The following is a 14,257-nucleotide window of genomic DNA, read 5'->3' on the forward strand; positions in this document are numbered from 1 at the left end:
TTTGTTTATTTGTTTGTCTGTTAGCAACATAACGCAAGAAAATACTGAGCAGATTTTTACGAAACTTGATGGAAGGATGTAATATGGGTCAAGAAAGAACCCATGTTAAATAGTAAATAATGAGGAAACTGTATTAAGGAGTGTTGCTATATTCAAATGAATGACTGAACTGACTCTGTTTCTCATCAGATAAAGTCAGACATATAATCATATTCATGTTTTCATCATCGATTGAATCCAGGTTGAATCTGGAGCTTCTGAGCGATTGACATTTTTAAAAAACATATTTATTTCTAACCCACAAAAGCCGTGACAGGTTTTTAAATTGAAACTGAGACATCTGGAAGAGAAGCAGCAGGACTGGTGCACAGCCAACACTCCACATGTTGGTTATTGAGCCGTTGTGTGCGTCGGCCAACGTTTGTGTTCCAGTTTTACTATCTAGCCTTTAGTCCTGCAGGTCACAGACTCACCGAGCTGTTTGGAGTCGGGCCTTCTCGTGTTGATCCCGTGTGAAGAGCCAATGTGACGGGATGGAGTGTCGGAAAGTTCCCGATAAATAAATTACAAGCCACATCTTTTCCTCTGCCACATTTCTGTTGCCAATTTAATTGATAGAGATTTCACAAACTAGTCTACATCTACATTTCAGCCGTTTTTCAGTCAGTGAAATATCTTCACTTCCTCATGAACACTCTGATCCTCAATGCATCATTTTTGAGTCTTTTGGTGACTTCATTTGAAACGTATAAAAGAACAAACAGCCTGTGCGCTCCTTCCATGTACAGCAGACTAACACAACTAGAAACATCTCATTCACTTTACAGTTAACACCCACAGGTGGCGTCATTGCTCCAGTATGTTACAGTTAAACTCACAGGTCACTTCAGTCACTCGCCACAACATGATTTCCTTCCATAAATACTTAAAAAAAAAGACATCCGAGTACCTGTTAACAAGCAAAACAACAAATCTAAACTTTGATGAGTTTACATACATTTGAAATAATGTGGACGTATTTTCTTAAAAGTGCATCGTTGCAGCTAGTTTTAACCTTTCTACTGAAAAACAGTTGGTTCAGTCCACAGTCAGATTATTAACACCACTAGCTCAGCTGATACGTCAACGCTATCAGTTTTTTTCAAGTAATTAACGTGTAGAATTATCTCGTACCTTTCCCCCCCCCTCTCACTTCTATCCTCCATCACTGCTTCTACACCTCTACACTGCTCACCCCATCTCAGCGTTGATAAAATGAAACGTCTGTGGGGGGGACAGGCCATGGGAGACAATCCTCATCTGAAGTAAAACCTACTTTATATTGAAAAATAAATACACACAGTCTGTTTTGCATAGTCTGGAAGTGATCACTGAATCTACTCGTTCCGCCAGGGGACGGTCCGTAAGGTGCCTGCAGTCGGACAGATGTTGCACCGTCATGTTTTGCAGCTGGTGCTGGGGTCGATCTACTCGGGGCTTCAGAAGCTGGTCCTGTGCAGGAGGACGTCGACGACTACGAGCATGAGAAGAGCAAAGAGCAGCCGATCGGAGGAGTCGCAGCAGAGAGCAGTGGTTACCTGGAAGAAAGAGAACGGGTTAGTGGAGGCTAGCAATAAAAAAACATTAATACTCATGATGTTTTTAGCCTTACACGCAATTACACATATTTCATTACTGTTCATAACTCAACCTCATTTGTTTTATTGTTAAATTGAACTAGATACACCTGTCAAATAATAGTGTTATAAAATATAATATACTGTATACTAGTACAATGTCATAATAAATATAATATATATGTTTGTCTTAGCAGGATTACGCAAAAACTACAGGATGTATTAACATGAAACTTGTTGAAGGACTGAAGGACGTTGTCGGGATCAGGAAATAATCAAATTTGGTGCAGATGGGATCATGGGGCAGATCCAAGAATTTGTTTTTCAGTTTCTTTAACATTTTTGCTGCTTTTATCCGCACTCCTCACCCTGAATGTCTGTTCTTGAACGATCTCCTGTGAGAAGTGTGGAACTGACTGAACAAGTGGCTGAAGGGGGCGCTGTTGCTCAGGAAAAGGTTACACAGTGTTGCTTTAATTTTGTGATTTCTATCTTTAAATCAAAATCTAAATAAGATGTTTGTGATGTTTTAAGAAGTGGTGGTGAACCGACCTCTCTCTCAGGGGCAGGTTGGGGTTACTGAGGAAGGACAGCTGCTGCTCCAGACTGCAGACACGAAAGGCCAAGTAGCAGGAGGACAGGATGAGGAGAATGATACTGGAGGAAGAGGAGGAGACACAGGTTCATGTGACATTTCAATGCTCTGTCCTGGAGGAGCTGCAGTGTCTTTGGATGACCACTGGGAGGCAATGTTTGCCTTCCCATATACATATCATGGATTTATACTGTCCTTGAAAAACCCAGTTTAAATATGTCTTAAAATACCAAAGTGTTAATTGTGATATCGGAGAAATTATTATTACATTCATGTATCTCAAATAAGCCTGCACTCTAATACCTCACAATAATTTAACATGACGGCTGTTTATCTTTTAATTCACTTAATAGTTATAATACATATGCATCCATGTTTGGCTTTTTTATTCCATAACATATTCTTTTTTCAGCATAGATTAAAAAAAAAGAGATTATTGTAATTAATATGGATTATAGAGGTGATGTGGGGGTCGGGGGTCCCGTGGTCCCTCAGGCCCTCAGGGTGAAGGACATTCACCCTGCAGATGCTCCGGTGCAGATGCAGTCAAGAGAGCCTGGTGTTCTCTAGAATTAAAATATATTATGCACCATCATGAAGCTTAATGATTCAATTAATGAAAAAGCAACATCTCTGTGTAAAAATAAAAACCGAGAGAGTGTTTAAATAGCTCTAATCGCCCACTGTTTATATCTCCATATTAATATGCGCAGTGTGTGTGTGTGTGTGTGTGTGTGTGTGTGTGTGTGTGCAGCAGTGAGTCAGCTGTTGGAGGAGGTGGAGGTGCTGTCGGTGCTGTCTCTCTGTACACTCACAGCAGGGTGAAGAACTTGAGCAGCTGGTACTCCATCTGGCCCAGCTCCGCCATCGGCTCTGATAGAAGACCCCTGTCTGTCTGCAGCGCTCGCTCTGCATCGCATCACACACACACACAGACACACACACACACACACACACACACACACACACACACACGTACACAATCATTAGCGGCTCTTGGCTCGACTACAGTACATGTTTCACATTTAATAGTGCTCGCCCACCTGTTATCTGTACATCTGAACACATTTGGACTCAAACAGGAACGCAGCGCTCGCTCCCAGTTGATGTTGTGACAATGTGCACTTTGGAGTTTAAAAATGAATCCTTCTTATCAGCGGTGCTTTCCAAAGGGAGCCGGTCTTTTGTTTACATGTGTGAATCGCTGGAGGCTGCAGCTAAAATACATTAATTAACAGTGTGAACGGTCAGAGGCGACAGCTGCTGCCCCGCAAACGCTCGTGACGATTTTATAAATGTGAAACTTTGTCGTTCACATGAGGCAGAAATATGATGAAAGTGCAGAATGTGAAGAATCCTGTGTTGTTCCCACTGTTGTTCATTCACTGTTCATTACAGCTGTAAACAGCGTATCGCCCAAATGATGTTAAACCAGGAGCCTGAACCATATATTGGTAATCTGCCGATATTTGCTTTTCACAGACGTATCGGAATCCGTGAATCTGTTCTATATATTTGGTTTTTATTTTTATTTCAATGGTTAAACCAACGACTGTAAATAAAGATGGACGACATTTCTCCACCTCCTCCTACTGTTTAGAAATTAAACTAAAACATCCCGAATACAACCGTTAACATGGAGGAGGCAGGATTTATGACCCATACCAGCCACCAGGGGGCGATCAGGATGCTTCAGTAGTGATGTCGTCATCTTGATTTACAATCTCACCGCCTCAGGTTTAACTGTAAAATATCAAGTCTCAAATATATTTTTTTGATAACGACATCTCAGAAATCACTGCCAATCTTTTTTTAAATATAAATATCAGCCGATAAATCAATATTGGACATTTTTACTCCTTAATATGATTATCAGCATCTGCCCAAAAAAACTAAGTGTCCTCAGCTCTGATATGAGACTAATACAATCCTACTTTTGCTCACTAACATAGACACTTTATGAAAATGCTCAATGTTTCTGGTGTAAAACGTTAATTCAAGTAATGACTTCCTGGTTTCCACTCAGTTTCCGTATATATATATTTCCAATTCTTTTACTTGTTTTTAAAAACACTTCATGGTTTTGCACCATATGACTCACATGCTGACAACGTATGAACCAGTTGGCTCCCTCAGGTCCTCAAGTCGCTCCAAAGGGCCAGACTCAAAGTTTTCATGAGTCAGCTTTAAGCTTCTATTCTCCGAGCCAGAGGACGTGAGACTTCAAACCTTCCTCTCCAGTCGTGCTTTGACAAAGAAGTCATTTTTACCTCTCAAGTTGTTTTTAATTGTTTCTTTTATTTGCTCTTATGTCTTATTATCATGCTGTCAATCACATGTGAAGCACTCTGCCCTGACCTGCATGAAAGGTGCTGCATAAATAAAGTTTGATTGAGCGGCGATGATACAAAAGCGATCAAACACAGGCTGGTATATGGAAACGCTCTCCAGCTGTTGAAGTGTCCTCACACAACTCTGACAGCAGACATTGTTTGTGATAATCTCCACTTAATCTGCATCCGCCCAAAGCTTTTTAATACAGGCCCCCTCGTGATTTAATCTCCATTTGAAGCTTAATGTGCCCGTTGCGTAAGAGCTGGTGCCGTCCCCAGTCTTTTACTGTCTCTCCTCCTCCTCTCACACACACACACACACACACACAGAGGAACTCAACTCAAATGAAATGAAACATAGAAACACACAAACATGTAAAGACTCCATAAAACTGAATAAATCCACGTGTCGGAGTAGAAATAGACAAAAACTACTTTTGTCATCTGATTTTAATCTAATACAAACTGTTTCTTCTTATTATTATTAGCAAGGAGGTTGTGTTTTCCCCCGTGTCAGTTTATTTGTTTTTTGGTTTATTTGCAAACAGGATTACGCAAATCTACTGAACCTATTTCCACAGAACTTGGAGGAATGGGGCCTGGAGAGAACTCGTGAAATTCTGAGATTAAGTTGCGGATCCAGGAATGTTTTTCTTTAACTTTTAACGTTTTATGACAAACAAATCATTGGTTTGTCAAAACAATCGTGCGTCGTTCATAATACCTATGAAACTGTTCATGGATGCCACCTTGTTGTTGGGCAGAGCTCCTAAATCTTTTAAATCCTTGCATTGACTGAGGAGGTTGGGTTTTTGTGTTTCTCTCTGACTGTTAGCAGGATTACGCAAAAACTACAGAACCAGTTTTCTTAAGAACTTGGCGGAAGGGTGCGGTACGAGCTGAGGAAGAACACCTTAACTTTTGGAGCAGATTCGATTAAAGAGACGGATAGAGCGTTAGCCTTGGTGGAGATATACACTCTCTAGTTTTATATCTATTTTACTTAAATATAATCTATTGTCTTATTTCTCTGTTTTCTTTCAAACACCCATTTAAAAACTGAAAGTATCCACAAATAACAACTGGTTTAACACTAAATGTTGCACATTGAGGTTTTCTATGTTTGAAGGATGTTGGATTTTAGTCATAAAATCTATAAAGGTGCTGCCACAGATTTCAAGCGGAAGAAGCACATTCGAAATCTCTTTGGAGTCAAAACAGACAGAATTCACTATGTGCCGCCTCCGTCCAGGCAGGTCAGAGCAGAAACCTGAAGAATGTGGCCTTGGATAAATCCTGGACTTTGTATCCATACAGTGACGCTGCATCTACATCAGAGAGTTTTATCACCTTCCAGCAGCTGCTCGGATTTGAAGGGGGTGTCCGCGGCGCTCAGGCTGCTGGTGGAGTTTCCCAGGAGGTCAGGAAGGGAGGAGGACACAGACACCACGGAGGGTTTCCTCCTCCACTTTAACACTGAGGGGAACTGGTCCACCACGGGGAATTCGTCTGTGGTCGGGAACTCGCCCTGTGGCACAGAGGGAAAGCGGAGAGTGGGTTGGAAAGATGGGGATTCAAACCCGGGGGCGTGGCTGTAGGTGGGCCTGGAAAATCTTATACTTAACATTGTAAGTATAAGTACATACATATACATATTTAAGTACAACAAACGATTGTGAAATCAACGATTATAAACCACAGACATTAAAGTCTCCCATATTTAACAAAAAGAAAAAAAAGATCAAAGCTCAGAAATAAATAGAGCTGTTGTATGAAAGATGTTTTTTTTCTATAATCATCATGTGACTTTCTCCCTGCCACTGTGGAACTACTGAGCTAAACACAACATGTCACTTCTCATTTGAAATGTTTCCACAGATCTGCAGCACATTGATTCAATCTGGTGATAAATCTTTCAAACACTTAAATCAGTTCTTCATGAGTCAACCTCTGTAAAGGGGATTTACACACACACACACTTAGCTCTGATGGGTTTAAAATATTTACTATAATTAATTCACTGATTAATAAAAGTTGCAGGTAATTAAAACGATGCATCTTGGGATATGACTGTATCGTGTATTTTTGGTAAAGTGCAGTTATAAATGTCGGTCAATCTATGAGAAGACTTTCAGTTAGATTTTCTTAAATGTTGTTACTGTAATTAGTCTAATTAGTAAATTATGATAACTATTAATTAAGCTGTTACAACTTTGGAGACTTTTGAATTTTAAATGTTCAAGCTTTGAATGGTGTAAATATGTGTTAAATATGAAGGGAACCTGTATGAAATCTATACACTAAAGAGATATTAAGCTAATTAATATAATTCATCTTTTAGATTCAAAATTTTCCAAGTCAAGCTTTGGTAAATCTCATTAAAAACAAAAACACTGGCATCCTGAACAAACAGCCTTTCTGTCTCTAATATCAGTTTAGATGAAAGCCTGATCAAAGACGAGCATGTTAACAGAAGTGAATTATTCCTTAATACAGAAGCCGTTGTGTCGCAGTGGCCGACGGTAGCTGCACGAGGTGACTTCACACAGCTCTTTGATAATAATTCACTGTGAGGCTGCAGCTGCAACTGAATCATCTATTGATCCTGTCTGTGGAAGAAGGGAAACCGGCCTGCAGGTCAGAGGTGGCTGCACGTGAGAGTTATCAGAGGCCTTCAGAGCCAACAGGACAAACCACAAGGAAATCTTTTAAACCTAAATGGATGACTGATGATTGACGTTTCTTTGATCTTTAAAACTATTTGATGGTTTATGAAAGAGCGTCTCTCTGTTAAAAACAAGTTTTACTGACCAATGACAAGATCGGCTCCTCCATGAACTGCTTCAAGCTCAGACTCTTCCCATTGACCTGCAGAGGGAAAGTCACATTGAGTCAAGCTGAAGTACTTTAGCATGGATTAAACACAAGATGTACAATGTTAGAAATTATATTTAAAAGACAGAAAAAGTTAAGGAGAGAAAAGAAGCTGATTAACTGACGACACATTATTTAATCTGAATGGATCGTACAGATTAATGTGTGTGTGACGCCCACTGACCTGTAGGTGTGTGCAGATCCTGCGAAGGACGTCGTACACGCTGTCTCTTGACAGCAACGATACGAATACATACTGAGGAAATAAAAAAAGAGAAACAGTGATGTTGTTATTCAGGTTGTAACTTTCACAGTATACAGAACACTATACAGAAAGACAAATAGACTGGAACTACCGCCCTGGAGTTGTGAACACTGAAATCTAATCAGTTCCTCTTTGAGTCCAAGTGACAGATTTTAAGAAATTACCTTAAAAACAGACTTAAAATATCACGTTCAAGAAACAAAAATCCATTATTTTTGTGAGGCCACATGACCTTGACCTTTGACCTTTGTGAGACAAAGTGAACACATTCACAAGGCAAAACGTGTGTTTTGATACCTCACTGTGACATTGACCTTTGACCTCTAAATTCTAATCAGGTCACCCTTGAATCCAAGTGAATGTTTGTGCCAGATGTAATGAAATTCCCTGTGAGCGTTCCAGATATATCACGTTCACAAGAGCATGAGTTCACTGTGACCTTGACCTTTGACATTCGACCACTGAAATCTAATCAGTTCATCTTTGAGTCCAAGTGAAGGTTTGTTCCAGATCTAAAGACATTCCCTCAAAGTGTTCTTGAGATATCATGTTCACAAAAACAGGAAAACTGGGGAAATGGAAATATTAATCTGTGCTTAGTGTTAGAATCAGTATAAGTAAATAAAGAGACGTTTGTTCATATCTATCTCCACAGTTTTAGAGCATCAACAATACTGGTGGAAAGGTTAAAAGGTTTCCAGGAGAATAACACTTCAGGGATTGAAAAGCTTTAATCTGAGGCACAAAGAGGATATTTCTCTAATCACATTTCTGTTCCACTTTATTCTTTCAGGAAAAATTACGAGCGACAGGTCAGTGAGGGCTTAAAACAAAACATCCCTCTGACCTGGATAAATATCGCTGTTATCTGAAAAGTACTTTTGAATTTTATCTGTGAGCCCTTTGAAAACACTGAGTCACTGTTCCTGCTCTGTATCAGTTCATAAACAGTCCTGTAGCATCTCCCCTGATAAAGTCACATGAGGAAATTAGCCGCAAACCTTTTAGCTCCTAAACAAAAGGAACCAGGCCCGGTCACTTTTCAAACATATGTGGTTGCACTGTGAGTTTGGTTATGTAACGTGTGTGTTACATAATCCTGCAGACATACTGTGTAAGGACAGAGATATTTGTCCTTGTATGGCGTGAAGCATTGTATTGAGTCATGTTTCACCTTTGACAGCAGAAGGTGATTCTTCGCTGCTCTGACAATGTGAAACACACACGTACAGTACAAAGGTAAAGGTAAAGGTAAATGTGTATATATATATATATATTATAGTATGTGAATGTCTGAGGTGCTCTGAGAAACTTGTGCTACTTCTCAACTTTGTGATTCCCAACTTTGTGGTCGGCTCTTTGAGTGTGTGCTGCGGCAACAGTTTGCATGAAGCGGAAATATCTGTGCAACCACCACAGACTGTGAATAAAGATGGACGACACGTCGCACAAAACTGAAGCCAAAATACCCCAGATACAGGCGCTGCCATCTTCATCGTCATTTTGATCTATTCTCGTAAATTAACAAACAGAATTAACAAAAAGAACAAAAAGATCAGCTAAAAATCTGCTAAAACAACGTGACAAAGTTTTGTAAGAGTTGTTATAAACCTGCAAAATGCTGCCAGATGTAAATAGTAAATTTCAGAAATTCAAGAAAGAGCAATTTGTCATTTTATTCAGTCCTTTTAAAAGCAAAATTTTTTCACCTGAATATATATCTAATATTTTACGTACCACATTAAATACAACATAGTATTAGACCAGATTCAACCATATGAAAACACGGAATACGTGAAATTACATATTTGAATAATACATTTCTAAAATGCTCACATGCCTGTGTGTTTTTAAGTTGAGTTAAGATCCTTGTCGATGATTATTCTGCTGCTGAGGTCGGAGCGGAAGCTGAAGGGAACTTAACACCTGATGAAAACCACCTGATGACGACAGGTCGAGTCTGATACAAAGTGAAGAGGCTCCATGTGGACATTTGGCTGCGGTGGTGGAAAAAGCCTCCACTGTGTGGTGCTGCCAGGCCGGGACTCCACTCTGCTTCTATCTATAGCGCGGCCGTGTTGTTTTTTCCATCACACCTCGACTGGAAAGTACGCCCGTGCTCTGCTAATCAGCATAAGCATTTTAATTCACTGCGACTGCAGTGGAGGTGTTTACCTTCTGGCCGGTGTCTGAGGTGATAGCCAGGCCGTTGGGCACCAGGCCGGCTGTTTTGTGCTTCTTCACCAGCCTCACGGAGGCGACAGGGATCGCCACCTACGGAGAAGATGGAGAAAAAGGCACAAAAACAACATTTATAACAAGACAAAGCTCCGAGGAGGTAAAAACAAGGTGATGAGGAGGGGAAAACAACACGTGATTTAACGGAAGACAGACACTGACGAACACTGAGGGAAAGACCCTTAAAGAAAATGGGTAGAGGACATGAAACGTGTCAGATTTCAGTCAGAATGTGAGGAATGCAGTCAGAGTAAGAAGCTTACTGTCACTACGATGTCAGGAGAGGTTGGGTTTCAGGGAAATGAACAACATATCAAAGAGAAAATCACATAACTGGTGGAGGTTAAAGGTTCAGGGAGTCTGAACATACATGCATAGAAAGAGAGAGATTTTCTATGTGGGAGAATTAAGACTGTGTTGGTCCCTAATCCTGCTCGGAAGACCAGTCAAGTAATTTGTCAAGTTGTCCAGTTGGTTTGTCAGACTGTGACGGGGAGTCCCCGGGTTCACGTCAGTCATTCTGAGTCTATTGAGCCGGCCGTCAGGCGTCCGCACCTTGATGTCTTTGCCGAAGAGGTTGGCATAGAAACACAGCCAGTTTCTGGAAATGTAGAGTCGACCTTGTAGAAGAATGTCTCTGAGGAGAGCGCAGGAGTATACTGAGGACACACCAGAGAAAGTACACTTCACTTATTCTTTCAACAACACTAAACAACAACATACAAGTGAAGTTAAACAATATATCTGAACCTAGAATCGCTTTTTCATTTCCTGGTTAAATAAAGGTAAGGTACAAATAAAATAATACTCTGATCTGCACTGTAACACGACACAGTCTTAATCTTCATGGTAAAAAAAAAAGAAAAACTATGAAATAACAGATAAAAATCTATTATATGATTAACATATATGATCATGTTTTGGTTTTATGTAACTGCCATCACATTAGCATCGGATCATATTTACATTCTACAGCTTATGACTCATTGTTGATTATTTTTCTGACCAATAAGTTAATTAGTCCGAGTTTACACTGTAAGAAAAATGCTGTTAAATTGCTCATATTTCTGCAGAATCAAAGGACACATTCAAAATCCAAAGATACTCTACGTTAATCTTTTAATTATATTAAAACAGAAGTAAATCACCAAAACTGTGAAACTGAAACATAGATTTTGCTTGATTAATTATTTGATGATCAATCAATTATCAACATCAGCAAAACTCATTAATCTGATGAGTCTGAGAGGATTAGAAAAACAGAAGCAGTAGAAATAAACGACTATAATGAATAAAGCTGAAGCATGAATATGAACAGGTTGGATAATGAAACAGATGCAGCAGCAGCAGCACAACAACAACACACTCTGAAAGTTTCCAGTACCTTTCATGAGAATCTCATCCTTGGGTACACACTGGAACAGTTTGTGGTACTGCGAGTTGTACTTGCTGACAGTCTGTGCAGAGGGACAGGGCAGAGTCATGAGCAGCTCCTTGGTGGACCGGCCTGCCTGCACGGCACCAGCGCCGCCGGCACCACCGGCCACTCCGCCGCCGCCGGCCACTCCGCTGGCTGCAGACACCACCCTCTCCCTCAGAGGACGCGAGCTCTGCACCAGGCTCAGCACGTTGGCACCGTACACACACACACACTCGCGCACATCCAGGGCCTGGAGCAGGCTGCTGCAAGACACACACTGTTCCCCTGTCGCCGGTCAGTACAGGGCAGGGATGGATCGCTGCCTCGCTGCATCTACCTCTGCTCTACATGCACGAACACACACACACATACACCTACACACACCTAAACACACACACACACACACACTATAGAGTCACAGCAGCAGTGCCTCAGTCTGCAGCCACTGAGCTACAGGAACTACAAGGCTCTCTTTCTCTCTCTCTCAAATACACCTCCAGTGACTGTACACTTTGCAGCTGACACCCTCCCTCTCCTTCTCCCTCCTCTACACACACACAGACACACACACACACACTCTGCCCTTCATCATTCTGAGCTGTACCCAACTCTCTTTGGCACACACACACACGTGGTCTTCCTCACTGTTCTCTGTGGAAATCCCATTTTCTGTCTTCATCTTTCCTCTCCCTCCGTCTGCCTGTGGTGTCAGGCGGTGACACAAAGTGCCTCTCAAACCAAGTCTTATGTTTCTTCCCCCCCGAACACACAAGAGGTCTCATTCATCCCCCTGCTTTCCTCAAACTCCTGAAATCTCTGCCACCAAACCATTTCCCCCCCATTTCTCCCTCCTGTCCTCTATCTCATCCATCTTTCCTTCCCCTCATGTCGGCTCACTTTGCTGTTTGATGTCGGCCGCCCATGTTTTTATCTTGCTATTAATAGCCAGTGCTGGAGCAGCTCCCGTCCTGCGTGATACGGAGCTTACAGTAGGTTACAGTACCGCACAGGGCTCCATCACGAATGGAGGAAAGCCCGGGGATAATGCAGTCTGTCACTGGATAAACATTTGCTGGAGAATTCATTAGTGAAATGGCATCGGGTGATTTGTTGTGAGGTGCGGTCGTATTATTTCTGCCCTGTCATGAAGCTGCTAATGTATTTTGAGGACACTGGGCAGGACTGCAGCAGATGCTTTGTTGCATTATAACATATTATTACTTCAGTATAAACTGAAAGGTGAGGTAATAGTCCATAGAAGACAATCAGGTAGGATCTATTCTGTGAGACAATACTAAGACAGTGGTGATTGGGTATAAAATCACTGCTGAGCTTTTGTCAATAATATAATTTGTTTGAATATCGAGTCTAAAATGTTAAAGATAAATCAATTTGATAAATCTCATTTTAATGGGAGGAAATATTCATTTATTTATTGTCACAGATGTATTACGGATGCATGGTAGTCTTTTTTGCCTCTATCATGCATATTCTTAAAATATAAATTAACTAATAAAAAACTAATCATACTCCAGTATACATAGGTTAAGATCAATAGAACTGGTCGGACTCACTCAGACAAACCAACCATGTGGTGGGATGTCGTGAAGTACATTTTTCATGTACTTTACGGGTAACCTACTTTTCACTTTTACTCCACTACATGTGTCAGCAAATATCTGTACTTTCTACTACACTGGATTTGTATGAACCATTAGGTTGCATGTTGAACACGTTGTGTCTATAACAGGAGGGGAACTGGTTCACAAAGCGTCGCCTGCAGCAGCGTCACTCACTGGTGAAGAAACATCCAAAATGGATTCGGAAGAACACTGAGTCATGAAGGTGACTCCACTCTGCAAGATCGTTTACTTTTAACAATTTAGATAACACACATTTTTGTCTGTTTGTACTTTTAATTGAGTGAAATGTTTGAGTTCTTCCTCCACCATTGGCACTAACATCAAAAAGAGACCAGACTCACCGAGCCCCTGTAGCATTTCTTCACATCTTCATAGGACAAGTCCTCGATCAGCTGAAACCTGAAATGAAAGAGAAATAATCCTTATTCAAGACATTTATTTACCTCTCAAATAATGATGGTTGTTTATATATGATGCATCTACAAGTCAATTCAATGTGCTACTGGGAATAAAGAAAAACCTTAAAATAATTTAATATATTCACAGATGAAAAGAACCATCTGGCAAAACACTGGCAGCGTAACAAATGGTGTTTAGCTTGTGTGCATGTGTACAGTATGCTTGTGTCTGTGCATGTGCACGTTGCATGAAAATCCCAGCTGGGTCAAGGCTTCCACATGACAAGTTAATCACCATTGTGTGCATAACTGCAGGGAGAAGAAGGCTGTCACCGAACAACACGGAGGAAGATAAATATTGAGTTGTTTGAATACAAATAGTGACCGTGCCAGCAGATTATCCATGTTGTTGTTTTTATAGTCAGGATACATCCCCACACACACACACACACACACACACACACACACACACACACACACACACACACACACACACACACACACACACACACACACACACACACACACACACACACACACACACACACACACACACACACACACACACACACACAGGCATCACACTCGCCTCAGGATGAATATTCAAAGCAGTGCAGCAGATGTCCCGGCACAATACTCATATTTATGTGTAAGGCAGACAGTTGAATACAGTTTAATCAGCCCTTTAAGGCAAATGTCATTGAAATGAACTGATGTCACAGTTAAAACAACAAAGTCTGAGAGGGAGGATGTTTCTGACGGGTTCCTCCCTGACGTGTGGAGTCTTCTCTCTCTCCCTGTATCTCTGTGTGAGTGTCAGGTGATTGACAGTGAGCAGACGACTACGCTGACGTGAAAACACTCTCCTGCTCGGG

General features: G+C 41.0%; 1 protein-coding gene across 4 annotated transcripts in view; it reads right to left on the reverse strand.

The window, feature by feature from the left end:
* Positions 1 to 578: 578 nt before the first annotated feature.
* The window catches only part of gramd2aa (GRAM domain containing 2Aa), a 28,014-nt gene continuing 14,335 nt past the window's right edge, over positions 579 to 14,257 (reverse strand). For 2 of the 4 annotated variants that reach the window (XM_034581611.1, XM_034581612.1), the window contains exons 3-12: positions 13,326 to 13,383; positions 11,306 to 11,378; positions 10,477 to 10,580; positions 9,859 to 9,957; positions 7,603 to 7,674; positions 7,356 to 7,412; positions 5,895 to 6,072; positions 3,027 to 3,120; positions 2,169 to 2,273; positions 579 to 1,577 (exon numbers count right to left, since the gene is read on the reverse strand). In XM_034581611.1, coding sequence (XP_034437502.1) covers positions 1,574 to 1,577; positions 2,169 to 2,273; positions 3,027 to 3,120; positions 5,895 to 6,072; positions 7,356 to 7,412; positions 7,603 to 7,674; positions 9,859 to 9,957; positions 10,477 to 10,580; positions 11,306 to 11,378; positions 13,326 to 13,383 — 844 coding nt within the window. In that variant the 3' untranslated portion in view covers positions 579 to 1,573. Of the gene's footprint in view, positions 1,578 to 2,168; positions 2,274 to 3,026; positions 3,121 to 5,894; positions 6,073 to 7,355; positions 7,413 to 7,602; positions 7,675 to 9,858; positions 9,958 to 10,476; positions 10,581 to 11,305; positions 11,619 to 13,325; positions 13,384 to 14,257 lie in introns of all 4 variants that reach the window. The other 2 variants (XM_034581610.1, XM_034581609.1) reach the window with 1 other exon arrangement.

Source organism: Hippoglossus hippoglossus, chromosome 3 (assembly GCF_009819705.1).
Source record: "Hippoglossus hippoglossus isolate fHipHip1 chromosome 3, fHipHip1.pri, whole genome shotgun sequence".
In the NCBI taxonomy this organism is placed as follows: domain Eukaryota; kingdom Metazoa; phylum Chordata; class Actinopteri; order Pleuronectiformes; family Pleuronectidae; genus Hippoglossus; species Hippoglossus hippoglossus.